Source organism: Citrus sinensis, chromosome 7, assembly GCF_022201045.2.
Source record: "Citrus sinensis cultivar Valencia sweet orange chromosome 7, DVS_A1.0, whole genome shotgun sequence".
NCBI lineage: Eukaryota > Viridiplantae > Streptophyta > Magnoliopsida > Sapindales > Rutaceae > Citrus > Citrus sinensis.
The window spans coordinates 5,412,599-5,440,424 of NC_068562.1; the positions used below are offsets into that span (position 1 = coordinate 5,412,599).

The 27,826-nt window shown below is 35.3% G+C and overlaps 4 protein-coding genes across 9 annotated transcripts; 2 read left to right on the top strand and 2 right to left on the bottom strand.

Annotated features, from left to right (window-relative positions):
- The first annotated feature begins 888 nt into the window (after window positions 1–888).
- LOC102612706 (uncharacterized protein At4g38062) lies at window positions 889–5,695 on the top strand. Its single transcript, XM_006466251.3, has 2 exons — window positions 889–1,011; window positions 2,025–5,695. Exon 2 carries the CDS (start codon window positions 2,064–2,066, stop codon window positions 5,397–5,399), a length of 3,336 nt encoding a protein of 1,111 aa, XP_006466314.2. The 5' UTR covers window positions 889–1,011; window positions 2,025–2,063; the 3' UTR covers window positions 5,400–5,695.
- Window positions 5,696–6,124: 429 nt separating this feature from the next.
- On the bottom strand, window positions 6,125–7,765 carry LOC102612212 (uncharacterized). Of its 2 annotated transcripts, XM_006466249.4 has the most exons (4): window positions 7,489–7,757; window positions 7,206–7,377; window positions 6,615–6,731; window positions 6,125–6,422 (listed from the first exon to the last, which is right to left on the bottom strand). In XM_006466249.4, the coding sequence occupies exons 1-4, from the start codon at window positions 7,599–7,601 to the stop codon at window positions 6,300–6,302; spliced, it is 525 nt and encodes a 174-aa protein (XP_006466312.2). In that variant the 5' UTR covers window positions 7,602–7,757; the 3' UTR covers window positions 6,125–6,299. The 2 variants fall into 2 exon arrangements, with proteins under 2 accessions (XP_006466312.2, XP_006466313.2); XM_006466250.4 differs by lacking the exons at window positions 6,125–6,422; window positions 6,615–6,731 and adding an exon at window positions 6,819–7,091 and having other exon boundaries at window positions 7,489–7,765.
- Window positions 7,766–7,915: 150 nt separating this feature from the next.
- LOC102611122 (mechanosensitive ion channel protein 2, chloroplastic) lies at window positions 7,916–17,103 on the top strand. Of its 5 annotated transcripts, none has more exons than XM_006466244.4 (14): window positions 7,916–8,083; window positions 8,643–8,834; window positions 8,906–8,965; window positions 9,644–9,807; window positions 10,627–10,750; window positions 10,877–10,974; window positions 11,084–11,197; window positions 12,070–12,130; window positions 12,769–12,918; window positions 13,009–13,119; window positions 13,332–13,499; window positions 13,616–13,729; window positions 14,046–14,102; window positions 15,851–17,103. In XM_006466244.4, the coding sequence occupies exons 2-14, from the start codon at window positions 8,757–8,759 to the stop codon at window positions 16,784–16,786; spliced, it is 2,235 nt and encodes a 744-aa protein (XP_006466307.2). In that variant the 5' UTR covers window positions 7,916–8,083; window positions 8,643–8,756; the 3' UTR covers window positions 16,787–17,103. The 5 variants fall into 5 exon arrangements, with proteins under 5 accessions (XP_006466307.2, XP_006466309.2, XP_006466308.2 ...); XM_006466245.4 differs by having other exon boundaries at window positions 7,920–8,083; window positions 8,755–8,834; XM_006466246.4 differs by lacking the exon at window positions 8,906–8,965.
- A 291-nt stretch (window positions 17,104–17,394) lies between these two features.
- Window positions 17,395–23,408, bottom strand: LOC102610817 (O-fucosyltransferase 39). Its single transcript, XM_006466243.4, has 11 exons — window positions 22,900–23,408; window positions 21,679–21,741; window positions 21,064–21,126; window positions 20,884–20,965; window positions 20,619–20,689; window positions 20,361–20,449; window positions 20,044–20,247; window positions 19,454–19,724; window positions 18,734–18,961; window positions 18,458–18,655; window positions 17,395–17,885 (listed from the first exon to the last, which is right to left on the bottom strand). Exons 1-11 carry the CDS (start codon window positions 23,038–23,040, stop codon window positions 17,676–17,678), a joined length of 1,620 nt encoding a protein of 539 aa, XP_006466306.2. The 5' UTR covers window positions 23,041–23,408; the 3' UTR covers window positions 17,395–17,675.
- Between the last annotated feature and the right edge of the window lie 4,418 nt (window positions 23,409–27,826).

Genomic DNA, 27,826 nt, shown 5'->3' on the forward strand with positions numbered 1-27,826 from the left:
AATCAACACAAGTGATTCAAGTTCAAGGCCATTGAAAGTGAAGGGTCAAAAATCAAGACATGTGTCCAAATAAGACGTGTCAGAAACAAATCTTGACGCTTATTAATGGGTTTTTTCATACACGGCTTTGTGGACGCAAGTTATAATGACAATGCCACATGTCATGATGACTACTCCACACTATGTTTTAAGTTACTTATATAAATCAATTATTAACAGTTATTATTTTTTCATTAGCGTTCCTAACGCGTGGTATAAATGTATAATACCAAAATAACCCTCCAAAATTTTAAATCAGCCTTCACTAGTCTTCTCATCACTCAAATTCGGTGTATTAAAAGGCCCTGGGCCCCTGGCTCTGGCTGGAAATTATTTTGCCCCTTGTTACAAATGAGAAAAATTTTATTAAAGCATTGGCTGGAAGTAGTGACAAATAATGTCGAAGATTAACATTCTTTTTTGAGCAATAAGAATTCCTTCACGATTTTTTGGTTGTCTCCCTTTTGATTCATCCTTTTTTTTATTTTCTTTTAAAGTTTTCCATAGTTGAAGCATTTGTCATTTTCACACAGAACATTAGAAAATGAGGAGGATCTTATCGCACATGGGGCTTATTTGGGGTATTTTCAGAATGTTGCAGCCCAACCTCGTCGTTGTTGGGCTGGGAAATAAGCAAACCAATAACTGACTAGCCTATTATCCTCCAACGGCCAGTAGTACTTTTCAAAAATAAAAAGATAAAGAAGGGCGTACGTACGATTGATCCAAACTAACGTCGTTAGTCTAACGGTAACGCGTCGTCAAACTCCGTCACCCAAATTTCAAATCCGAAAGCCCTCTCGTTATTAACAACGGCTCTTTTCTTTGGGTCTCTCATTTCTTTTCTTTTGCATTTTCTTTCTTCCAAGTAGATCAAGAGCCAGAAAATCACAAAACACTTGCACCCGAAAGAAGAAAAAAGAGAAAATAGAAGAAACTTCTCTAATGAAGAATCACTAATCTGAAGATCAGGTACTCATTTGGGTCTCTGATATCCTTCCATTAACATGTTTAGTTTACTGAGAAATTGCAGGAAAAGAAGAGAGTTCACAATAGCCATTCGTGTTTTTCTTTTTCATTTTCTATGCCTCAGCAATCAAATATGGGAATTATTTCTTTTCTGGTTTATGTTCTTGCCCTTGAAATTATAGGAAGTTCGTTTCAGGCCCGTGCGCTAGTCTAGGGTGTTTGTTTTATGCTTATGAGTTCAATTCTTTTTATGTTCGTTGGTTTTTAATTTCTGTATCTTGGATTAGCCTGCTGTTGATGCCATGAAAACTTTGATCTTGAATTCTTTGCCGTGTTCTTAACCTAAAGAAGCATGAAGTTAGTCCCAATGCTTGAAATATTTGATGCCTTTTCTTTTGTGATTGATTTTTAAATTAACATTTATCATATTAGTAAATGAAGCAATTGTAATGAGCCTCAGTCTAGAATATGTCTGGTTTTGATGGACCAATTAAGGGCACATTTTTTTTTTCTGTGCTAAAGAAACAAAAATTGTTCAATCGATGATATATTTTAGCCCAACACCTTCATGTTTTATTTTTTTCGTGAGTATTACTCATCATTTCTCTTAATGGAAAACATTTAAAGTAAGATACTTACACCTTTTTTCAACTGTCAGCAGGCGATAAGCAAAAGAGTTAATGGATTTTGAAGTGCCTTATTATGCATTTTCATCTCCTCAATCCGCCACAATTGCTTTTATTTTTTATTCCTTCTGTTCTTTTGTCATTAACTACAGGGAAACAAATTTACTCTTTTGCGAATTATAGGATGGACTCAGGATGAATTTATTAAAATAGAAAGGCACTGAGGATAAGTGAGAGCTTTAGGAATTCTGATCAATGATATATTGAGAAGACATTACGAGTTGAATTTCTTGCTAGCAGTAGTTTTGATTTCTTTTTATTATCTGATATCACAATGTATTTATTTTCCATTTCAACTTGTAATCTAATTTTCGATTTTCTCATTAACAGATATTTATCTCAGAACTATATATTTGGAGAAACACGAAAATGGAAAGGATCTATGAAGAGCTAGACGAAATTAAAGCTGAAAATGAGAAGCTCAGGGCTGATTGCAAAAGCAAATCAGAACTATGTGGGAACTTGAAGAAAGCTCACAATGAGCACCTGCTTAAAATTCAGGAAGCCAATTTGAAAGTTGAGAAGCAGGCTCGAGAGTTGAATGAAAAGACAGAAGAGATCTCTGAGGTGAAGCAACTGTTTGAAGGTCTTAAACGCAGTTTAACTGAAAAAGAATCGATCATCAAATGTCTTGGTGCTGCTAATGATAAGCTTAGATTTGATTTTAATGAGAAGTGCCGAAAATTGGAAGAACAAAATAGAGTGCTGGTATTGGCTTTAGATGAGGCAAACGAGAAGAACATTGATCAAGAGCAGAAGGTTAATGTTTTCAAGGCAGAGATTGAAGGCCTCAAGGGGCTTTTATCTGCTTCACAGAAGAAGTGTGTGAAGGCGGAGAGCGAAGCCAAAGCTCCAAAAAAACTAAGAGAAAGAGATGATATGTTGCTCAAATTAGAGGATGAAAACAGCAAATTTGAGAATCAGCTAAAGTGGAAGAAGGAGCAGTTTAAACATCTAGAAGAAGCACATGAGAAGCTTAAAGATCAGTTCAGAACGTGCAAGAAAGAGTGGGAGCATGAGAGGTCTACTCTGCTTGATGCGATTTCTTCACTCCAAACAAGCTTAGATTCTCAGACCAGAATCTCAGGAGATCTTCAGAACCGGTTGCAGCTGTGCAACCAAGCCCTTTCTCACGAAGAAAGTCGGAGAAAGTACCTGGAAGTTCAAGTTTCTGAATTCAGAACACATTATGATAATACTTTTGCGGAGTACCAAGACGCAAAGTCTCAACTGGAATGCTTGACCAATCAGAGAGACAAGGAAATTGCAGCTCTGAGACATTCACTGGGCACAAAAGAGACATTTTATAAGGAAATGGAATACCAGGCGACAAAGCTAGAGAGAGAAAATCAAGAGTTGCTGATGTCCCTTAAAGAACTCCAGGAAGCTCAGATTCAGAAAGCGGGCAGTTCTTCTTCTTTGGCAAAACTGCGAAACAAGCTCAGGAGTGTAGAGCAGATGCACAGGGATTGTTCTGCAAATCTTAGAGCTAAGGAAGCTGAATGGAGCTCTCAAATGCAACAAATGGATGCAGAGATGAATGGTTACAGGTCTGAATTAGAAAGAAAGGATGCTGCGTTAAAAGAACTCAAGATGGAATTGGAGGACTATCACTCTTTGACTTTGCAGTTGAAAATGCAGAATGAGGAGATTTCAGTGATGCTACTGGTGTTGAAGGCAGGAGTATCTGAGGTTCAATTTAAGCTTGAACAGCTTGGGGGCAAAAGGGACATCAGCAGCAGAGAGAGCAAAGATCATGTTAATCTACTGATGAAGCAGCTAGAGATGAAGAGTGCTGCTTTGGCTAAAGCCCAGACAGATATTGAAGAAGAACATGAGAAGACAGCATCTTTGTTGAGGAGGATTGAATCATTTGATCGTATTGAAGAGCGCTCGCTACTAATGCAGAAGGAGCTTGATAGGTATAAGGAAGCTCTTGAGGAATCATCCAAGTGCCAGTTGGGATTAAAGGAGCAAGTTTTGCTGATTGAATGTGATTATAAAAAGAAACTTGGAGAAGTTTACGATGCCTTAGATGCAGCAAATCTTGAATTGGCCGAAGAGAGGAAGAAGACAGCATCTTTATCAACAGCGGTTGAATCCGTGCATCATATTGAAGAGCAGCCGGTACTAATGCAGAAGGAGCTGGAAAATTACCAAGAAATGTTGGAAAAGTCACTCAGATGCCAACGTCACTTAGAAGAGCAAGCTAAGCAGATTGAAAGTGACTCAGAAAAGAAACTTGGAGAAGTTTCTAATGCATTAGATATAGCAAATCTGGAATTGGCCAAAGAACGTGAGAAGACGGCTTCTTTATCAGAGGTGGTTGAGTCTTTAGATCATATTGAAGAGCAGCGGGTTCGAATGGAGAAGGAGCTGCAGAAGAACAAAGAAAAGTTGGAGGAAGCATCCAGGTACCAACTTTGCATAGAAGAAAAAGCTAAGCAGATGGAGAGCGACTCAAAAAGGAAACTCCAGGAAGCCACCGATGCCTTAGGTATAGCAAACTCCGAATTGGCTGAGAAAACCAGTGAAGGACATCAGATAGAATTTGAATTGTGGATTTGGAAGTCTATTGCCGAGCGTCTAAAATTTGAGCTTGAAGAAAATCAGGAGCTGCGTAAAGAATTAGAAGCTTCTCTTCTTGCACAAGTGGAGGTTGGGGAAGTCATCAAACAAGAGAATTGTGGCCTCACCCACTCATTAGAAGAGAGAGACAGCAGAATAAGTAAGTTCCAGCAGCAGATTTTGTCACTGGAGCAAGACCTCAAACTGAAAGCATTAGAGGCTGCGAGTAATGCAAGAATGGAGACAGCAATGTCCTTTGAGATAGAGAAACAGTGGTTTTCACAAATTACAAAGGAGAAGGATGAAATTTTGGAGGATCTCCAGAGACAGATTGGATGGCTGGAGGAAGAATCCTTGAGAAGAGAACTTGAAAGTTCCCTGCTCACACAGATATGTGCAGAGCGGTCATTTGAGCATGAAAAAGAGAGTCTTATCCAGCTACTAGAAGAGAAAAACCAGAAAATAGATGACCTCTTGCAGCTCGTGAGGTCACTGGAAGAGAGATTTAATAGCTCTCTGAACTCCTTTTCTTCACAGCTTGCTGGAAAGCAGGCAGAGATCAGTTTGGCCATTGAAGCCTGGGAGAAGATTTCAGCAGCAGAGACTTTGGCTATGCTAGAAATTGAAGAAAAGAAGTTGATGATTGTCGAGCTGGAGGATGAGATTTCTAATGTACAGCAGAAGCTGGAGTTGCAGGAAAAATCCTTGTCTCATTCAAAACATCAAGCACAGAAGATTGAAGCTGAACTGGCACTCAAACAGAGAGAAATGAAGAATTTAACAAATCAATTGGAGGAAAATTTGACAACTTCAGATGCCTTAGTTATTGAACTGAGAAGTGAAAACCGAAAGTTACTTGAAGATGTCTTGAAGTTATCATCAGAAAGGGAAAACTTGTTGGGTTTTCTGGGAGGGTTGGGTGACAGAGTCTCTAAGTTCTCTGATGAAGACATGCAACTGATGGAAATGCTGGGAAGGCTAGTGCAGTCCTTGGACAGCAAGTCGGGATTGGTCTTGAAAGGTGATGATCTGTTTGAATCTGTGAAAGAGAACGTGAATGCTCATCCTTCACCTACCACCATGAAGAAGGTTGATGCCAGTCTGGAGGAAAGATCGCCTTTTAAACAGCTCAATTAGAACTTTCAATTGAGAGGGTAATTAATTACGTGCCTCCAAGCTTGGGCATGCAGGACTGCACTAGCCTGTTTTTAGACACTGGCAATGGTTTGTGGTTTTTTTTAGTTTGTATATGAAATTTATGCGTTTACAAGCTTGTTTTTAGACAGTGGCAATGTACCACGGATTACGTTGATATTCTGAGCAGCCAGCACTTTTCCGTTATGTTGTAATTTGTTTACCTTTTTGACAGTAGTTGCTTTAATACATGCTCTTGGTGTTACGGCTTCAATTTTTCTTGAAGCCTCAGTTATGCTACTCAATTTTTTTTCCCTGTTAATTTGGCAACGAGCAAAATTTATCATCTAAGGCTGCCTTGGGATGGATACCTCGCGATATATAGAAAAATGGCTGTCATCGAGCAAGTATATGAGCCAGTTGACCGATCATTGGCACACAAGTACCAATCTTCGGCTTGAGAGATAAGACAATTAAAAGTCAAATTATAAGTAACCTGAAGCTTGATAAAATGTAGGGGAGCACTAAAATCTTAAGACTCTGCTTCTTCAGCGTATAAAGTCTGATCTGTGTAAGATTGTGAAACATCGAGAGAGACTGAAGTCATATAGTATTCCCACAGTGCAAAGTAGCGATCAAGTGTTTCCCATGCCAAACTTAAAAATGATTGCTGGAGAATATATTGTTCAACCAAAAATTAAAAAAAAAAAAAAAAAGACTGCCAAAAGTAAAGTTTCTGTTGCAACAGAATGAATTGAGAAGTTTTTATTGCCATCAGAAATACTCAAAGTTATAGTGTGATAGTATGAATGGTGCAGCAATAAAAAATCACACTGTTACAGTATTGAATTTAATGGTATTTCCCAAAAAATAGTATCATAGCCTCCAGACTACAGTTAACAATTAATCACTTCTGCTAGTGCTTAAGGAACCCGACTTCTGAGAAAATTCAGAAAATCCTTGCCTCAAGGCATCAAGATTTATCCCATTATCAACCAAAATACTTGTTACACCCATTATTGATACCTGCAAAAAATACTCTACAGGATTAGATAATAACACAAAATTTCAGTTCCAACCATGCCAAGCAGTAAACTCCTCCTTCGCTACAAGGCATTCTAAGACACTGATAATTCAATATCTCCTAATATTTGCACAAGCTAAAAGTGAAAAAAGAAACAAGATGAAAATAAAGAGCTGGAAAGGAAGCGAAGGTACCGCTTCAATGTTCCTGTTTTCATCATCAAAGAAGAGCATTGAACTAAAGGGTACACCAGTGTTTCGGTGGATCCTCCGGAAATGGTCAGTTTTGTGAGACCAACTAGAGAAGATCTCCTGCATTCCCTCGAACAGTTACTTGATCGGACCGAAAAAAGCATGCTGAATATGAGACAATAGTTTGATTGCATTTTTTGCCTATAACCAGACGTCAAACTCTTAAAAATTGGAATGAGGCCTTCCAAAATTTTAATGTATTCACATCAAACATGTAAGAGAGCATTTTATTTGTTATTTGTGAGTGTTTTTAGAACTGTTGAGATCCAGCATTGAATGCCTATTTTGAAACATTTCAATCATCACTTGTTGGAACATAAAAATACCACAAGACCGTTTTGGGTGAAAATGGAAAATAGCGCAAGTGCTTTCAGAAGAAGATGCATTTGATGAGTCTTTTGTATACATATAAATCACAACCTACATAAGCAGCAGCAACATAAAACAGAAGAGATCAACAAAAAGAATAAACGCAGAAATTGAAAAGAAGAAAAGGAAGAATATGATACACATTATGCAACATGAGAGGCGCACCATGGGCACAAACATGGAGTGGATACCCAATTTATGAAGAAATGTTTTGGCTATGTCAGGAGTTGGTGATCTTGAAGCAACAGCCACATGGATTACTTTCTCCTTTAATGCTTCTAATATTCCTTTAGCATGCGGATACAGATACGGGATTTCATCTTCGCAGCAACACTCACTGAAATTCAACCAAATTACACAGAATCAAATTGCATTTCACTTGAATCAATTGTATATTTGAGAACAAAAAAAGGATTTTTTTTTTTTAAAAAAAAAAATAAGCACGTACCAATAGAAAGGCCAGAGAGTGTAATCGAGATCGAATACAACCAAACGAGGCAGATTCTCGAATTGCCCTATTATCTCCAACGCCTCGTTTTTCATCTTCTCCAAATCTCCCATCTCGCTCCTGTGTCTGCGGCCTGTGTGAGTGCTAAGACGTCGTTTTTCTTGTTCCTTTGGACGCAACAGCTTTATTATTTATTTTTTACCATTTTATTTTTCAAATTAAAGGCAAACAAAAATGAGACTTTTTCCATTTCCGGAAAACCGGACGGAGAGTTTACTTTTATTATTATTATTATTATTTAAGAAAATGATTTCGGAAATAATTAAAATAAGCTGATGTGGTACGTTTTCTAACGTGGCAGTCCACGTGGCCTAGTAATCACCACTATTGTAAATGATTTGGAAGTATGTACATATGATTGGCAATTACTTCGCGATACAGGTTATCTTTCTCTCTTTCTCAATGAGCGGCGCCTCCCTAGTCCATACAAAAATTAATAAATAATTTGCCAATAAAAAAGGGTGGAATTGCAGGAAGCTTCATTGGAATAGAGGCTTGAAATTCTCTGCTCCATCGTCACCCTTTTGATTGCAAGGTAAATCTTATTCATATGAAATTATTCTATTCAGTTTAGCATTTTTTCCCATTATTCGAAGAAATTTCTATCGTTACATTACTTTTTTTTTATATCTAAATGATTCAATTTTTTTGGGGGGGAAAAATCTATGTTTACCATTTAAAAATCTATGTTTTGTTTGTTTTAATTTAACATTTTCTTCAGTGAGTCAACTGATGGAAAGTTATAGGCATTTAGGAGAGTTGCATTTAACTGATGAATTGGAAAATAATGAAAAATTTGATATTGAATTACATTTTTAGGGTTTCACAACAAATAAAGTTAATTTTTTGTCCTTATGTGAGGTAAAGGCTATGTTCAAAGTAATTTACTGAGAAAAGATGATTCTCATTCTGAAATGAAACTTGACAAAGTTACTAGTTAATTTTCTTTAAATGATTACATACTTTCAATGTCAGCGTCTGTTCCAATTCAGCTTTTTAATAATCAGGAATGATGAATTGAATTTGTCTAGAAAGTTTCAAAGCTAACATTTGTATCTGTCCACGATGGATAAATTTTAATTCTTGTGCTCCAGTTTCTGAAGTCGCAAGGTAGTCAAATCCTGTTTGTTCAGTTCAACTGTTAAAGAATAGCATTATGATCTTATGCTACTAGTGATACCATCTTACTTATTGGTATCAATCCAGCCATGGCTTCCGCTGGTTCTTTGCAGTTGTCCCATGACTTGGGACTTTGCAGGAACCAGGTCTTCAAGAAACAGTTCAAGGTACAAAAATCATATCCTTTGTTTTTTTTTTGGGTTGCATTTGTGTCCTGATTTTTTTATTTATTTTTTAGAATGTTATGGGAAGAGGGAAATCACATTTACTTAGTGCCACCCTTACATCCCGTGCTTCGGTATGTTTTTCAGTTGCAAATGCCAGAATCAGTGTTTTTTCATTTAAATTGGGTGGTGTCCTTTAAGTTTTGCAGCAAGTGATTAATAATGGTGGATATGGGATCATTATTTTAAATGCAGACATATGTAGCTTGTATGTTTTTTTCGCACTAATCCTTCTGTTATATATCTAGCATTCATTACATTATTGTTTCGCTTAGGGGTCCTTTCTGGTGAGACCTAGGTTACTGATGCTTTATGACCTCATGGTGAGATGTGATAGCAATTTCCCAGCCAAAAGTTTCAATGATATCCCATCTCTTTGCTTGTATATATTGTCATTCTTACAGAAACAAAGCTGTTATTTGCCTCATAAAAATATACTTTATAGATGAATAGGGGTTCTGTTAATTGTTCGTATGATCATAGCTAAGAATACTTGTTAACATTATGGTACTTTGTTGGATTATATCTTTCTATGCCGTATAGGGGGATTATGATTGTGATTTCATATAGTAAAAAGATAGAACACCTGAGGACTTTTTGTCAGAAGGAAATTATATCCTATTAGTCTATACTTGTCATGTTTGTAGTACTTTGTGCAGATATGCTGGAATTTACTCTGTTTCTCTCTTATATTGTTATGGAAATTTTGTTAACCTTTTGACAAAGCTTGGAAATGTCTTTCTATTTTACAGTTTTGGCCGCAAGATTTTCGAAGTTTTAACCTTTCAGGCAGTCCATACAGTCAGATAAATCCTATACCTTACAGAAGCAATAGAATTAGGTGCCATTTTTCTCCTTTACCAGGTCAAGCATGTCAACTTCCAGGCATGAAAGCTGCTTCAATGGCATTTACTAAGTAAATTTCTTTCTTTTGTTATGCTTACATAATTGTGCATTGTTGTGCATGCATTTCCACACAGGGCCACATTTTCCTCATTGGACTAATTGTTTTGTGCAAACATATCATTTGTAATCGTACTGCTCCTTTCATTACTTTTTCTGCAATGCATGGGTTCAATTACATCTACTTGATTGGAAGCACATAACAGGGGTAAATATAGTGTATTATTGGCATAAAGATTCCCCCCCCCCCCCCCCCCCAAAAAAAAAAAAAAAAGAAAGTGATTGATTTATGTATTGGTAATATGTGATTGTGAACATATTAAATAATCGAATCGGACTTGGAGGTAGCAGATTGAAGACTGATGTAGTTGATGTTAAGATGGTTCTTTAAGTTGTGCATTGCACATACTTTGGGATATATTTGCAAGTACTGTGCCTAGGCAATTCCATCTATTGAGCAACAGATTCGATGTCTCGTAGTCTTGTGTGGTTTCATCATGGTCGTCAATCTGTGAACATGTGTTACAGTCTTCCAGCTAGATCTAGGTCTGCATATTGTAGATTGAAAAATAAATACATAAATAATATTTTTTTTAAAAGAAACAAATTGAAAATCAACATCACGTGATATTTTATAAGGAATGACGTTTAAATACGTCCTTATGTTTGTAGAAGTTACAATAATATCACTGATGTGCAATTTGTTAATATTAAGTTCATTTTTTTGTGTTCATAAGTGTATGGAACTTGATGGTGTAACTGTTGACATTGTTTATATTTAGTGCTCTATCTTGGCATACATTGTAAAGATTGATAATTTTGTATCATGCAGGTCATATAATGCTTTACAATGTAGTCCTCAAGCACTTAAATTGGTTCCAGGGATAGCTATTATTGTTTTTGCCACATGGGGTCTTGGGCCACTTATGCGTCAGAGCAGGAATCTTCTCCTCAAGGCATGTGCACTTTGTTTAAATTTTCATCCTTGTATCATTTACTCAGTTCCTTCCTTTTAGACCCTCTGATCTGAGTTAGTTTGACTTGTTCTATAATTATTCGCTCATAACTGTGATATTTTGCAGAAGAGTGATAATAGTTGGAAAAAGAGCAAAACTCACCATGTCATGACATCTTATATTCAGCCTCTGATGCTCTGGACGGGAGCAATATTAATTTGCAGGTTTGGGTGACATTTTATTTGTGTGCTGTGGATACTTTATTCTTCTATGTAACATTCTAGTGTCCGATTTTCTTAATTAGAATACTAATAAGATATTTATGTCTTGCAGAGCACTGGATCCTGTAGTTCTACCTACAGAAGCTGGTGAGGTTGTTAAGCATCGCCTTTTAAACTTTGTTAGATCCTTGTCAACTGTTCTAGCATTTGCCTACTGTTTATCGAGGTGAGTATGCTTTGTTTTCCCTTCTGATTTTCATGAAATGACTTGATTAGAGTCATTGTGAGTTTACTATAAGAACATTACGGAATAATTAGATAGGTCGCTTGTGGGGTTTTTGGCTTTAGCAGTATTTTTCTTTGATAAAAAACTTTGTATATTTCAATTTTTATCAAAAAGGTACAAAAGTAGGGATTCCATCTCAATGTCTCTTGCTCAAAAGTATCTAGATTATCTGCCCTATAGATATCCAACATCCAATTGTAATGCAGAACAGCCCGCCATCTCCAGAGTGAAAGAAGGAAGAAGAATTCGGAAATTATCTGGTCACGGACACCTAATGCCAAATAATGAATTCTGTCTCCCAGGGATCTTGTCTCCTCATCTCTAGCATGTCAACTATTCTCATATTCCTTTCCTTCCGAATTGCTTCAAAATTTTTCTTACCAAACATCAACCCCAGACGTTGGCCTCTTCTAAGACACCAAAAGCACAAAATTTGTCCGCAAATAAACACAAACACAACTCAGGAACAACTCTCATCTAGCTGCCTCTATTAGCCACACAACTTTAAAGCTGTAGGGCAATGAGTAAAGAAGTGGTCTCAACTCTCTGCCTCAGCTTTACACAACAAACCACTGGGGTCCTAAATTTCTCTGGGATTCTTCATATCCTAATTTTGTTCTTGTACCATTTCCTTCTGCTTTTTTTTTTTTTTGGGTTAAAGTAAAATATCTGCTACTGTTTATAAATAAATCTGCTTCATATGACTGATTTCTAAATAGCTAATTAAGAAAAAATTTCATTTTATTTTATTGTGGTTGGAGTATTTACTGTTGCTTCATGATCACTAATCATGGCTAATTTTTCTTGTGCAGCCTGATTCAACAAGCACAGAAATTCTTCATGGAGACTACTGACTCTGGTGATGCAAGAAATGTACAAATCAAGACTTTTTACATAATCTAAATTGATTTAATTACCTTTCTTTTTATGTACATTATTATTTTGGTGATACTCTTTAGTATTTAAAGCATTCGAGGTCTTTACTTACTAGTTACCTATGTTTCAAGTAACCAACTAACTTAAAAGCTTAAGCTAAGGTGCGAGTGCCTAACAAAGTATTTAAACTCTAAAACCATTTCAACCTTTCTTCCTCTTTGGACTCTGCAGTTGTCATCACATGTAATGAGTATGGGTGCATCGTCCTTGAGACCTTTTGTGATTAGATTATATTAGTTCAATCATTCAACACTGTTTATCACAGACAGTAGATCATCTCAACTGTCATAGGCTTTATCCTCATTATGATCTTCAGGCCCTGGGACATTTTTACAGCCATCTGTTGTCACTGTTGATATGTTTATCATGTGTAATTTTATTGACTGGTTAATAATAAGATGATGTATCTATCTTATGTAATTTCATTGACTGGTTAACAAGTATATGAAACAGAGAGGATGATGTTTCTTTTTTATTTATGTTCTTGGTTAGACAGCTCGAAATGCTTGGCAATTATTTAAACTGAATTTTTCGTAGCAATGTTTACAAATTTTTTTTTTCCTGCATTTTGGCAGATGGGTTTCCAATTTGCAGGGAAAGCCGTATATTCTGCTGTCTGGGTTGCATCTGCTTCACTTTTCATGGAGTTGCTTGGTTTCTCTACCCAGAAGTGGCTTACAGCTGGAGGTCTTGGTACAGTATTGCTGACTCTTGCTGGTCGCGAGGTAGTTTTTTTTTTTTTTTTTCCATGTAGAGTCATTTTAATTTTAGCTTTTTTGACCTTCAAAGCTTGACATCTGTTTCCATTATTTTAGATATTCACAAACTTTCTCTCAAGTGCGATGATTCATGCAACTAGGCCTTTTGTTCTGAATGAATGGATACAAACAAAGATTGAAGGCTATGAAGTGTCTGGTACCGTTGAGGTTCGTATTTGAGGTTGAATTCCTCATTTACAATTGTTGTGTTGTAAACAGATGTTTCAGGATGTATGTTTTATATGGTTTGGTATTAATGTGATACATCTGTGCTTCAGTAAAGATAAGCTGTTTTTGTTTTTCTGGGTTCCACGAAGAGTGAATGATAGTTTACTAGGTATGTTCTTTTGAGGCTCTTGATGTTTTTCTACTTCCTGCAGCATGTGGGCTGGTGGTCACCAACGATTGTAAGGGGTGAAGATCGTGAAGCTGTTCATATTCCAAACCATAAGTTTACAGTGAATGTTGTGAGAAATCTCAGCCAAAAATCCCATTGGCGTATTAAAACTCACCTAGCTATTAGTCACTTGGATGTTCATAAGATTAATGTAAGGAGTTATCTAGCTTGTATACACTTTCATGATGCCAAGTGCTTTTTGAGTCATTAAATTGTGCTAGGATACCTGTTTTGTAATAAATTTTTGCGGGCCGTTTCTCTCCGCAGAGTATTGTTGCTGACATGCGTAAAGTCTTGGCTAAGAATCCTCAAGTGGAGCAGCAGAGATTGCATAGAAGAGTATTTCTGGACAATATCAATCCTGAAAATCAAGCTCTGTTGGTTAGTGTTAAATGTCTTAATCTTGGAAAGTGATAATTCTATTCGCCACAAGCTTTTAATATCTTCCTGTAGTTCACATCTTTTCTAGATTGCATCCGATAGTTGTTGTGGAGAATAGAAGGTTCTGCTTCTGCACAATCTAATCTTCTACTTTTCATCATCAACATGGATAGCACATCTCCAAAGCAGCACTAACATATATTTTTAGCTTATTAACGTGTTTAGTTAGAAATTCTCTATAATATTGTGTCCTTATTATTGATTGCTTTATAAAGACTTATGTGTATTTGTTATATTTATTTGTGGTATTTTACAGATCTTGGTGTCCTGTTTTGTGAAGACCTCACACCATGAAGAGTATCTGTGTGTCAAGGTAGGCTTTGTCACTTTATTAGTTCTACCTCTTAATTAGAGATGCCCAATGGACCATGCCCATGAGGGTACTAGCACCGGCCCATGTGGGCTGTGCCGGGCCGTGGGCTGTGCCGGGCAAGAACCCAATGCTTTTTCTTTTCTTTTTTTTATTTAATTGAGTTCGGCTGTTGCCTTTACTATACAAAAAAAAAAAAAGAAATTCAAATTTAACAACAATGGGTATTGAACTGCCTCCTACACCTCAACATTTTAATCACTGGCCAAGCAAATTTATGTTTATATAATATATACAAATATTTAAATCGGGCATTGAAAGTTCAATCATTCAATTTTTAAAAAATATAAATTATAATAAATATAAAAATGAGTCAAATTACAATATTTTCCATTAAATTTTATTGGAAGGGAATTCATTGATTTCAAGTATATTAAATCCTAGACATGAAAAATAAAAAAGGAAGGGGTACAAATTCAACTCAATTGAAAATTGACATAGACCAAAATATAATTAGATTTAATGTTGTAAATTCAATTACGTTTATTTAAAGAATATATTAGTGTAATTCAATTGAAATTACGTTATGAAATTTGAAGCATGCTATTTGTGGGCTTTTCATGTACTGTGCTTTGGCCTGTCTTAAATTTTCCCGTGCTTTCAAGGCCAGCATGCCTGAAATCTAAGTCTGGCCTAGTCTCTGTGCGTGCTATGACGTACCGTGTGTCTTGTCAAAGTGTGCTCATGCCGTGCCGTGCTGTACGGACGCGTGCTTTGTTGTGGCATGTTGTGCCTTGTCCCGCCCGTTCGGTTGGCCATCTCTACTCTTAATGACAAATATGGTCAGTCTGACTGTCTGATGGATTCTAGTTTTAAAGGGATATAATTTTGCTAGATAAAAATTAAAAATCTGTGATTATTTGCCCAAGTTTCCTGTGGTGTTTGTTTATCTCTAATAAATAGTAGCACATAATTATACAAATGCCTTTCCTAAAAGCACCATTGTAGAGTGCGAGAAATTTAATCTGGTTGTGGGTTTTATTTATGTTTTCAAATTTTTGGGTGGTTGGCTGAGGTATTTCAATTGGCAAGCATTGTAACAGGTGGTTAGTGTTAATGTTTAAAGTACATGATGCTATTGGTTGCAAGAATTTCTTATGGTCTCAAGGGAAGTGCTAATTTGCTTCCAGATTTGGACACATTCTACTTTTAAGGAGACTTGTTATTGACTGGCATATTCTTCTTGGGTGAGCCAGTAACCTACAGATTAAATGTGAAAGAAAGTTTGTGGATTTATTTATTTATTTTGGCTTAAAGTACAATTCAACGGTTCAAGTCTTAGCTTCCTATGAGTTTTATCGGAGACCCTTGTCAATATGCTTCCAGTTTCTTTTGGGAACACTATTACACAACTTTTATTGATAAGAAATTTAGGAAACAGGTCATAGGATTTGATATTCTCCATACCAGATCTTTTCTTTTTTCCAGTATATTCAAATGAAGGCAATCAGAGGTATCCCATTTAGAAATTGTGTATAATTTATGTTTCAAATGACTGATTTGTTTGATTACAAGTTTTCTGTTTAGGTATTGGGGCTGTGATTGTCATATCCAAATTATATCTTTTGGTTTCTGAAAGAGCTTTGATAATTTTAGTTGACCATTCCTTGTCAATTTGAGGGCACCATTGCACTTATATTCGATCATACCTGATTAGCTCATTATGAAGTTTTTGATTTCTGATGAAACAGGAAGCTATACTGTTGGATCTTCTTAGAGTTATCAGCCATCACAGAGCCCGACTAGCCACACCAATCCGCACCGTGCAGAAAATATTTAGTGATGCCGACTTGGAAAATGTTCCATTTGCAGATACAATATACAACCGGGGTGGAGGGGCATCTAACCGTCCTTTGCTATTGATTGAACCACCTTACAGAATCAATGGAGAAGATAAAACAAAATCTCAAACTCGCCCATCACGCTCAAGTGGAGAGCAAGATGGTAAGACCACACCTCGGCTTACACCTGACATGAAAGCAGATTCTAAAGTCAGTGTGTCATCAAAGTCAGACTCAAAGGCAGATGCCAAGATCCCAGAAACACCAAATTCTGACACAAGAGAGGACAAGAATGGTGCAGCAGCGCACATGTCTGATCCTAAGGTTGCTGATAAAGTAACGGTTAAATCAACATCAAAATCTTTCCCCAAGACAAAATCTAAGGTTGCTGAAATTTCAAGTTCTGAACCCAAAGTTTTGGGATCAACTTCTGATAACCCAACCAAAGACAGAAAGGTATCTGACAGCAAGCAGCCCAAGGTTGTAGGTCAGGGAAACGCAACGCAGAACAGCAAGATTGATAATCCTTCCATTTCCTCATCAGGTGGCTCTGACAAAGCAGGCGGATTACAGGAATCAAAACAGGAAAGCAACAAGTTGCCTTCAACACAACCACCGGTATCAAGGCCTGCCTTGGAAGAAAATATAGTTCTTGGTGTCGCGTTGGAGGGCTCAAAGAGAACGCTTCCTATTGAGGAAGGAATGCCTTCCTCTCAACCAGTGGTGAAGGAACTGACTACTGCAAACCGAAATGGGAATGTATCTTCAACTGCTGAAAAGGAAAAGAAAGACGGCCAGATTCCATCAACACGCAGTGCAACATCTGGTGTTAGTGAGAGTAATTAGGGTAGCTGATGTACTATTCTACTTGCACCTGTGAATTGCTAACCTCTGTCCGGAAAATTGAACTGGGGCTCTGGTTTTTGAAGATGTGTCATACATTGTACATGTTCTCACTGTTATCTTAGTGATTGGTGCCATCAGATTCTTCTGTCAAGAAATTGCAGAGTACTGGCGAGACAATAGATTACACAATTTTTCAGCTGTTCAACTTGTATCATTTATCACATTTATAAATGTGTGGCCTTAGGCCACTGACTGCAGTCCTCGTACAGTTAAATGATTTGAGAAATTGCAGAAATACACAGTTTTACACAGCATCATACTTATCATTTTTGTTTGTTTCTACAGAAGATCAGAGACTTAGCTTGACAGGATTTAATGGATTACTGTAGTATCCTGACAAAATAGGAATTCACGAGATACTACCATCAACACTGTAGTGGTAGCAATTCTTTATTGAGAGGTTCTTCCGTTATGACTTTATAGCAATAGTCAGCTTTCAGTATCTATTCTTATGGCATCTTTTTCATCAGAGCATGAGCAGTTTCTGGCAAATTACTTTTGACACAAAAAGGACAGATTGTGTGTTGAGCTTTACAAACAGCGAGAGATGAAAAAAGACGTGTAATATTGAATGATACATTACAATGTAGGTCTGTTCGGCAAAAGCAACTCAATAACCTCTAAAAGACCCAGAAGATGTTTACGGAACCAAGCCTGTCCCTGAATTATTTTCCACCTCCAATACACTTCACGAGCAATTACATACAAGATTGTACTAATAATAGGTAAAGTTGCATGACTGCTTATTTATAGTACCAATACTGAAAGTCATAAATAAATGTGGAGCCAAATAGGCTCATAAAAAAAGCCACTCATATCCCTCAGCACCTTAACCGTGACACATGCAGTCAGGAGCAGGATACGTGTATATAGACTGTTTTGGTTTTCTTATTCTAATCTGCCCTTGTCTGTTTTCGTGTCCTTCAACCACTGCCTGCTGAAACTCTGACCAACTAAGGCTTTTGTTCAAGAAGAGTTGGCCCAGCAATGCCATGTTCGGCTTTATAGTCTTCAAGTTCTCATAAGTTCGGTGTCCCATCTGTTATCATCACAAATTCATTTTATTTCTCTGGGGAATCCTAAGCAAACTACAGTTTATGAATGTATTACATTTACTATTAAAAATATTTCTTATTATTTTTTAAATGAATTTTGATTTTAGGCAATAACAAAGTCCTTTTAATAATAATTTGGGCTTATGCAGCCTAGTTTTCACATACAAGTTTGACATCAGATAATAGTCCTTAAAAAGCATAAGAATCATTAAATATTATTCCAAATATAGTTAACAATAATTCAAAGTATAAATATATGGTTAATGATTCTCAAAAGTTCTAACTTCACATTTCCCATCTCTGTCACCACTAATTAATGACTAAATCCCAATTTTTCACTTGAGCTGCATCAAAAATAAACCATTGCTTTGGCTCATTATAAAATACAGTATTCAAAGTTATTTTCTTTAACCTGAATGGATTTGGATGGGCAATAACCACAATATATTTGCAGAGCAAAGCACAGCTTTTCCCAGACTGAACATAGCATTTGATTTTGTGATGCCAAATTAAGATGCATTAAAAAGTTCTCTTAAAAATTGGTAATATTACTCACCAATGCATTGTGCATATTTCCTGGGGAAGCAGAGATGAAAATGTTGCTGTGCATGCTAACATAGTAATCCAGTGCAGCTAACAATGAAGCCTTTCCCTTAACCCCTGCTCTTTCTTCAGAAGAAGCAAGGCTCTTTTTATCTTCCATTAGTGGAAACAATCTTCGTAAAGCAGAAATCCTAGCTTCTCCACCATATACCTGAAAATAGTGATCTTAATGAATCAAATCTTGGAAGCAAAACACTTCTCTAACAGCCAATGTTAATAGGAAATTGACCTTGTGGGAGGCAAGATAAAGACGAGTACTCTTGTCAAACCCCAATGCTGCAAGTAGCAAACCAATCTCTTCTGGGGTCAATGGGCAACGCCCCTGACTCCTCAACTCTTCGTCAGTGAACTGGGAATTCAGAACCCTTCCCTGCCAAATCATTTGCCGGTACTTGGCCAGAGCTAGTTTTTCAGCTTTGCCCCCACCAAAATCACAAGCAGAATGAGCCGCCATGTCCTGCATAATCACATGTAAAGAGCATAGGGTCAGATATATCTTACAACCTGATGAGCGAATTACATGTTAGCCAATTACATTAAGTGAATTTTTTTCTCCATGAGAATAATCAATTACATCCACTTAGTCTGATGGATGTCATATATATGAAGAGAACAATTCATTACTTGGAATGGACTCAAAAATTATCTAAAGAACTAGGCAGGCCCAAAAACTATTTTAAGGACAGATAACGTTACAATGTAAGCAAATAAATTTATAATCGATGTCAAACTTCCATCCCTGAGTTTTCAGCACTCCGATTCTTGAATCAAGCACAAAGCAAAGATGCAAAATTAAAAATTAAAAGAAGCATTTTCTAAAGAATCTGAATCACTGGTTTTTCTGACTTTTAATGAGCTTAAATACTACATGGTAAAACACCTCAAATTTAACCCAACCCAAACCAACAAGAATTGGATTCTCTGAAACACTAATAGCTTTGGGTCATACCTTATCAAACCGAAGGTGTAGCACGACAAATTTCAGTGGCTCTTGTATTTTATTTGTATAAGCGGTTTCCTCCAGATGGACATCATCAAGTCCTCTATTTTTTATTGAAGGATACCTTAGGCGACTGACAAGGGCATCTCCAAGTGCTCTGATATGAGGTACAAAAATCAATGCTTGGAAGTTTGCTTTACAACGTAATCGTTGAATGTCCATCGGCAAGTTGTCAAACGTCAGACGGTGAGAGAATGGGGAAATTGCAGCAACCCCATAACTGGACCATGTAAAAGTAATTAAAATATCAGGAATTCTTAAGCTAACCAGCTAAATTTCAAAATAACCCCAGAACTAAGCTCATCTCAAAAATTGAAAAGGTTTAACATTGTGGAACTAAAGTAATGCGAATATCAAATCTTTCAAATATTGTTTCAACCCCATAATGCTCAGCTTAATTTAACTATCCAAAAGAAGAATTATCAGAACTAGTACATTTTTTAAATCTTGAAAAAAATGTAAGGCAAACAGAAAGGATCAGTAGAGAACTTGGTACTGCAATTACTCCATATTGAAATCAACAGTTTCAGGTAACCAACCTCTGGAGTACAGGCAAGACATTCTCTAGGTACCAGTTAGCTGAAGCATGAACTGGTGCTGTCTTGATTCTGGTGGCACGAATAGCAGTGGCATAATACTCCCTTGTGCTCCAAGAAAACTCATTAGGAAGTTCTTTGACAATAGAAATATCATCTTTTAATACATTAATAAAGTGATCGACATCATATATATCCATGAAGGAACTGCAAGGGAAAATAAAGGAACATCAGAAAAATCTCTTCCTCAAGATCCAAGGAGATTTATACACAAATAGATAAGAAAAAAGAAGGTAAAGGTTACTTCTGGAAAGAATTACCTTGAATCCTGCCAAACAGGATTTACTTCAAGATATGGGATCACAAGTGTTGCATTCAGAATTTTTGTAACAGCAACTGCATCACATATCTACAAAGAAAAGAACTTGAAAATCATCACTTGTTATGAAGAAAAGAAGAATCAGCGTTTGAGTGACGGCAAAATTTGTTCAAAAAGAATAGTAGAAATTTCATGATATAGCATCTTGGCACCACTAGATATTTAGGCAAATTTTAAACAATAATCTTGAAGTACCTACCCCCATTCTCTGCTGGTTTAACCCTCCATCAAGAAATACCTGAATGTATCCTTGAGATTTCTGAGGTAATGCTGCTTCAAACAATGGATGAGTCCATCCAACAAAAATTAGAAGCATGAACAAGAATAACCTTGGGAGAAAAGTAAGAAGGTAGAAGATACTTAAGCAAGAGAAAATAGAAACTCTTAAGTTCCATACTCTGCATGGCATCTATTGAAAATTACAGAAGAAACAACTTATGCGTAGTATTATTTCTTGCACTTACAAGGATTATTTGCAGATTGAGCACATGATCTCCATCCTTGGTTGGCCAAAGGTAGCCAGAGATCAGACTGCTTGGCATTTGCCTGAATAAAATACAAAGGAAATCAAACTGGGGTTTTACAACTTGCGAAACAGAAAGTTACAAAGAAAACATGGATTGTAGTGACAGATTGCTGCTTACACTTGGGCGCTGTAAAGCACTCTTGAACAGAGGTAAGTGCCTAGGCTTAGGAGCATTTGGTTCCTGCATAACAAAGAAAAACAATGAAAAGCACAAATTATAGCATGATTACAGGTACTTTCCGATGCATACCAATTTCCCCATCTCAAACATTGCGTTCTACTTTGGAGGTTATCCAAATAGCATTACCAGCAAAAAGTACAAGCATGTGAACTTCTGTATGTCCATATGATTTCCAACAAGTATGAAGTGAAATGTTCATATTGCAAATGTTAAGAGCAAAAATACTACCCCATATAACCTTGCCTTGTTTTGCACCCACGAAGCAAGGTTCCACCTTCAATCTAACCCACTTATATGCAGAGACTCCCAGACGTCAATTGGTTTTGAGAAGGAAACTAGCTTCCAGTGTGATTCAATGTTGACTGCCATTGTTACCATCATGCAAGTTATCTTTGTCCATGTTTATAGCTGTCTACAATAAGTTCTGATTTATTCATAAACAAAACCCTTAAACTAGAATAGCATGAAGAAGTCAACAGTATAGAAAGACAAAATATACAACATTTGCATACAAAAGTTTGAGGCACATCTGCTCAATATAACGATACTCACTTTCTGGTGTTGCAAAGCACTCTTGAGCAGAGGCAGGTGCCTAGGTTTTGGACCATTCCATTCCTGCAGTAAACAAATCAATAACTAAATAAAAGTACTTTCCACAAAGGTTCGATTATACACTCACTGTACCAGATTAAATACAGCATATCCGTAAGCATGTATTGCTGCATATGAACTCATCTCAGTCTAAAAGTGGCATGTGACTTAAGTGAATGGAAAGCAATCCATGGGAATGTGCATATAGCTTTCCGCATAATAAGCTATCAATATCCCACAACAGATTTACCTTATTAAGGTCTATATGCAAAGATGTTTTACAAGGAATAAGAAGCAATTATTTTCAATCAATGCTGAGTTTTACCCAAATGACCTTATTGTCTTTTCCATCCCATGAGGACAGGGACCAATCTAACTCAGTGTTATCGAGGGAGTTCCAGAATCCAGATGCCTACAGGATTTTCTGAGGGAAAACAGTTTCCAAAGTGATGAAGTAATGGGTCTCATTATTGCTATCTTGGTCATCTTGATCTCAGTAAGCTGAGACTGGACCTAACAATAAACAAGCGCCTAATTTGGTATTCACATAATTAATCAATTTGATGACAAATAAGGTTGCATCACCGACCATTTAAGCTAACAGCAGTCACTTCTTATCATCTTAGTTTCCAGATATGGAGAATAAATCTACGGCAACTGCAGGGTTTGGAAAAAAAAAAAATTCCTCCAGCTAAGGTCACTTAGGCAGTCTTCCAGATAACATTGAGCCACGCATGCCAAGCACCACTTCATAGAGAATAGTATTAAGAGCTCTGAGTCAAGCATAAAACTCATAAATCCCCCACATGAACCAGATTCACAGCAGACATAATAATCACCAAAACTTAACTCGCCACATTTTCTGACTAATTTGAAATTTAACTACAAAAATGCACCAATTCCCCCGCCATTTGTCTTGACATTTGCTTATTTTTAGTAACTTTCACTACTCCTCCATTTTTTCCTCGTATCACTTCACTAGAAACTAATTAGACTGTAATCTTGCAATAAAAACGCAAACATCAATAGGAACATTATTTCCGAAACTCCAACAACGGGAGAACAAAAAAGAAAAAATGAAATGAAATAAAACCTTGATCGGGAACATTCAAATAATGATGAAAAAAAGAAAAAATATTTCTCATGAAAAAAATAACAATAATTTTGAAAGAATGAACATACCGAGAACATAGAAGGCGAGGCATGGCTTAATGGGCTGAACAAACTAGGCAATAAAACTGGAAAAAGAAGCACCAACAGCCCAGCAAGAGCTCCATTTCTTTGAGGCTGGTGGTAATCATTACTCTTGTACTGAAACTTCATTTTCTGAAAGCTCAGGGCCTCCCAGATCAAAATAACTTCGTCGCCCTATATATGAGTGATAGCGAAAACCAAACCAATAACCAAGAAATAAGAAAAAAAAAAAAGACAATCAATGGCAACAGCAAAAAGCAGCGGCCATTATCACATGTATCATCACTCCCTCCATCTATCTTTCTGTCAATGCTCTAAGGCATCTTCATATGGACACCTGTGAACCTCGACTTTGTGGTTTCCGTCATTTTCATGGGACCCAAGTGGGACAAACTAAGCTTAAAGATTTTGTACCGTTAAACTTGGGGTCACTTACTACAGTTTTATCAAATTTTTTTTTTCTTTTTATTTGCCTATTTTCCAGGTTTCAGCTTAATGTTTTTTTTAGTTAGTGAACCTAATGCTTACCTCAGATTTTAATCCTATCTAGTATTTTTAAAAAATTTTATTCTGCTTATATTTTAAAAAAATATTTAATCTTTTTTAATATTTAAGAAAAATTTATTTCATTTATATTTTTTTAAAAAATTATTTCCACCCAGATTAAGAAAAAAAAAATTAACTTTCACAATATAGTGTTGGGGTTTGGATTGTAACCATTAGCTTTAACCCAGTGGCTGGTTTCAGCTTTTAATGTTAAAAGCCGTTGAGGGAACGGAATCGGACTGTTTGGGTTCTGTGTTACTTTTTTCGATAAAGTTCATATGTTTTTTCACTTTGGTCCTGCACCGACACCTCGAAAAATTATATGAGAATGGTGGTGATGTTGTTGCAAGTATTTTGTGGGCCCTCCATTGAAACCGAAAAAGAGCATTGAAGAATCTGCTTTGCTCGAGGGATAAAGATGTTTGTTGATGCATGATTCCTGCAAAACAGTAATTGCGTGACACCAAAAAGAAGAAATATCTTTTTTTTTTTTTTTTTTCTTTTCCTCTTTTTAAATGCTTCTAACTTTGTGATGAATACTGAAATCAAAATTGCTTGAGACATCTTATACCCCCCCCCCCCCCCCAAAAAAAAAAAAAAAAAAAGAAATTGATTGAGACATTGTGATGCTTATAATGGAGAGATAATTTCATTATTTGCTCGATAATTGATCAACGAAAAAGCAAGTGCCTTTGCATTTGTCTTCACGGCACGTCATGTTTTCTGATTCTATATTGGTCACGTGCGTCGGCATCTTCTTGTTGGTTTGTGGATAAATGATGTAAGTTAAACAAATCCGTGACCATTTATGGATAAATATTCTTTTTCAAAACTTTTATGCTTTTTTTTTCCTCTTCGGGCTGATTTAGGTGAAACTCTGTTCTCTTCATTCTCTAAATTTTTTAAAGTTTGTTTGACATGCAATTAATCTAAATATTTCTTGTACTGATTTAATAGGTTGAGTTGAAGTCAAAGGTAATAATCCAATTGAAAAAAAATAGTAATAATGAGATATACAAATAGAAATAGTAACTAAACCATTAAATAACAAGATTTGCATTGATGGATAATATTTTTTTCCATATTTGGAAAGTTCGCTATCAGTTGATTATCCATTCGGGAAAAAAAAAAATATATATATATATATAAATAAATAAAGAGAGAGAGAGAGACCCACACACATGCACGTTGATTAATTTTGGATTCATATTTTGGGATGGCTCCCAATACATTTGTAGATATAATATTAAAAGAATAATAATAAAAATAAAAGAAGCTATAGCAAAACTGATCATAAATTTGATTCCTTGTCTAGATTTTTCTTCAGAAACTCATGAAAACCAAACCGATGGGCCACCAAGAGTAGGGGATAACGTCAACCTGTCCGAAATGATAGACTCACTTAAAACTGGGTTAAACAAAAACTAGATAAACCATTTAGACCCACCAAGAGTTCTTGTTGGGCTATTCAAATGAAGGCCCTGTTAGAATATGTGGATTGAGGGGACTATCATTGGGTTTTATGTATGTATAAGTTGGCCTTTTGCCATGGCCCCGTTTAATATAATTTTTTAAATAAAATTTATTTAAATAAAGTTTTATAAGTATAATTTTTTAAAAAATTAGTTCTTTGGTTGTTTTATAGATTTTTTATTAAAATTATAAAATTACTTTATATTATAAAAAGAATAAAATAAAATTGTCAAATAAGTAAATAATATTTTAAAATTTTTAATATTTTAAATATTCAACATCTACTTCTAAAATCCCGAAATTTGAATTTTTATTAGTAGAGGCAAAATAGCTTCCTTTATCTTTAAAAGCTCTACTATAAAAACAACAAAAAAATTTGAAAAGAGTTTATGAAATTAAATAAGCATTCATTGTCATTAGATAAGACATACTCAATAGGTACTAAATTTCTTATAAAATTCTTTTTTAATTTGAATTATTTAAATAAACAAATATAAATATACTCTTTTTTACTTTAAACAAAAATTTAATTAAATAATTAATTAAAATGTTCTTTTAACAATTTCTTATACCCACCCCATTTCATAATTTATATTTATATTTTAGATTTTAATTGAAAGTATTTTTTTAATAAAATTTTAAGAATTAAGAATTATGGAGATATAAAATTATATAACAGGAAGAAAATTATTTAATATTTTAATATTTGTATGCATTTATAAATAACAAGAAGAAAATTATTTTAATATTTTGGAAAGAAATTTAATGACAAAATAATTAACTTTAATTTATGAGTTAGTATTTTATAAATTAAGTTGGGATATTTAAAAGAATAAAATAAAAAAGGGGTGTTGTAAGAATTTTTTGTGGGTGCTAAAGGCTTCACTCTTTGTGTATTTGCGATAACCCACACCCTAATATACTACTCTATAATAATGAGATGCTTTGGGAAAACAATTCAGTGAAAAGAATGTTTCGAAAGGCCTTTAAACTTTAGTAGTCTGCAAAACTAAGTAAACTGAGGTTAGACGTGAAGCCGATAATGCCCGACAACCACACTCTATACCTCAAGTAAGATTTTATACAATAAAGTTGTGATCTCAAGTTCCAAAGAACCTTGAAACTTTAATAATAACGTTCTTGCTTTTATGTTGAAAAAGATGAATCTATTTTTAGACAGGAAGAAGTTATCTTTTCAAAGAAACCTTGAGCTTTATATTGGAGCGTGTCTTAAGGTTATTTTGTCCATTTGGACATATGATGTTTATTTATTGGCAGACATCCTTAAGTGGAGTTATTTTAGTTTTCTGGGGTCTTTTAATAGTGACATCCACAAGCTTTGAAGGTAAGAAAACCTCTAATCTCCTTTTGCCTCTATAGTTGGGCATGTGACAGGCTCTCAGTAGTGTGATACTGCTATTTTTTACAGGGCAGTAAAGGACAACTGACGTGAGTCTCTCTTATTGCTTTGCAACTTCGCTTAAAGAACCTTTATTCCTATTAGCTCCTATTTTTTATCCCAAAAACAAAGATTTTTTACTTGTTTTCATGATGATATATATTGTTAACATGTTAATATTGTTCATATGTTGGATCTAACAATCAAATGTTGGGCATATTTATCGAAACTATCCTTTTTTATGAGGGAGCTTATCTTTTAATCTCTGTGAGTTATCCAGACGTTACTTGACTTTTTTTTACCACATGTCATTAAGTTATTAGCCAATGTCAGCAATCAGATTTTCCCCTAAACACTCACCTATTATGGCTACCACCGTTAATGTTATTTTTGCCCACTCTTATTTCCTCACCGTGAGATAATTATAACGGGGTGTGTGTGTGTACAGTAAGTAATAATAAGATATTAGAAAATTATCCCCAACTACATATCAAAAGTATAAATAATTGTCAGGAGTTTATAATAATGTCTTAGAATCATCTCAGTTTTTAGTTTTATATCAACCAACTACTTACTCTCTTAACTCCATTAGCCACCGTTAAATAATTTAAGTTAAAAGACTAAATTGCATTTAGATTCATCCAGAAGATAGAGCAATATTTTGACAGGTTCCAAGGACAAAATAATCTTTTATCTTATATTTTTTAACAGTAGCTAATAAAGTCGATAGAAAAGTGTCGGATTTGATATAAAACTAAAACTTAAGATGATTCGAATTTATAGTGTCTACGTACACTTTTAATACTTTTAAAGTAGTTGAGAAATAATGTTTCTAATATAATACATAAGAGTTATTATCTAATAAAAGATTCTTTTTGTAATATCTAATAGGGTTAATTCCGTCATGCCCCCAAATGTTTCAACAATGCTCACTCCACACCCAAATCCGTTATTTTGACCGTTTATTCTAATGGTCAAAGGGCAAATTTGGAAGTTCACGCCCTAAATATTATTTGATATTATTTGATGATAATAAATTAAATTTATTTGATAATTTAATTGATGGGATTATTATTAATTACCTTTAAATAAAATTTTTAATGTAAATATTAATTATTAAATTAGCATTTTATCTCATTTTATTCTTCTCTAACTCAAGATAAGGGGTGTTTTGGATATTTATTTAAATTTCAAATAGCTCCGTTAAACATAAATGTCAAATTAATGAAATTGGGTGTGGAGTGAGCATTGTCAAAATATTTGGGTGCATGGCGAAAAATGTTAAAATATTTGGGGGCTGGGTGGAAATAACCCTATCTAATAATACATCGTTTTAAGTTATTAAAATACATAATAAACTAAAAGGCAACTAAAACATATTTTTAAATATAATATATTTTATTATATAATGTGCAAAAATACATACAATTTTTTTTTTTTGAACTTATCACTTCCTTTAATACCTATGGAATCATTTGTTGAAAAATTATTCAATAA

Excerpts from the sequence above, each read along its gene's own strand:
- LOC102612706 (XM_006466251.3), top strand. The coding sequence starts at position 2,064 with ATGGAAAGGATCTATGAAGAGCTAGACGAAATTAAAGCTGAAAATGAG.
- LOC102612212 (XM_006466249.4), bottom strand. The coding sequence starts at position 7,601 with ATGGGAGATTTGGAGAAGATGAAAAACGAGGCGTTGGAGATAATAGGG. Across the intron at positions 6,732-7,205 it reads ACTCCATGTTTGTGCCCATG|GAGATCTTCTCTAGTTGGTC; the intron begins GTGCGCCTCTCA and ends GAGGGAATGCAG. Across the intron at positions 6,423-6,614 it reads AAAACAGGAACATTGAAGCG|GTATCAATAATGGGTGTAAC; the intron begins GTACCTTCGCTT and ends TATTTTTTGCAG.
- LOC102611122 (XM_006466244.4), top strand. The coding sequence starts at position 8,757 with ATGGCTTCCGCTGGTTCTTTGCAGTTGTCCCATGACTTGGGACTTTGC. Across the intron at positions 8,835-8,905 it reads TCTTCAAGAAACAGTTCAAG|AATGTTATGGGAAGAGGGAA; the intron begins GTACAAAAATCA and ends TTTATTTTTTAG. Across the intron at positions 13,730-14,045 it reads CTGAAAATCAAGCTCTGTTG|ATCTTGGTGTCCTGTTTTGT; the intron begins GTTAGTGTTAAA and ends GGTATTTTACAG.
- LOC102610817 (XM_006466243.4), bottom strand. The coding sequence starts at position 23,040 with ATGAAGTTTCAGTACAAGAGTAATGATTACCACCAGCCTCAAAGAAAT. Across the intron at positions 21,742-22,899 it reads CCTCGCCTTCTATGTTCTCG|GAATGGAATGGTCCAAAACC; the intron begins GTATGTTCATTC and ends TGTTTACTGCAG. Across the intron at positions 20,450-20,618 it reads TAAACCAGCAGAGAATGGGG|ATATGTGATGCAGTTGCTGT; the intron begins GTAGGTACTTCA and ends TTTTCTTTGTAG.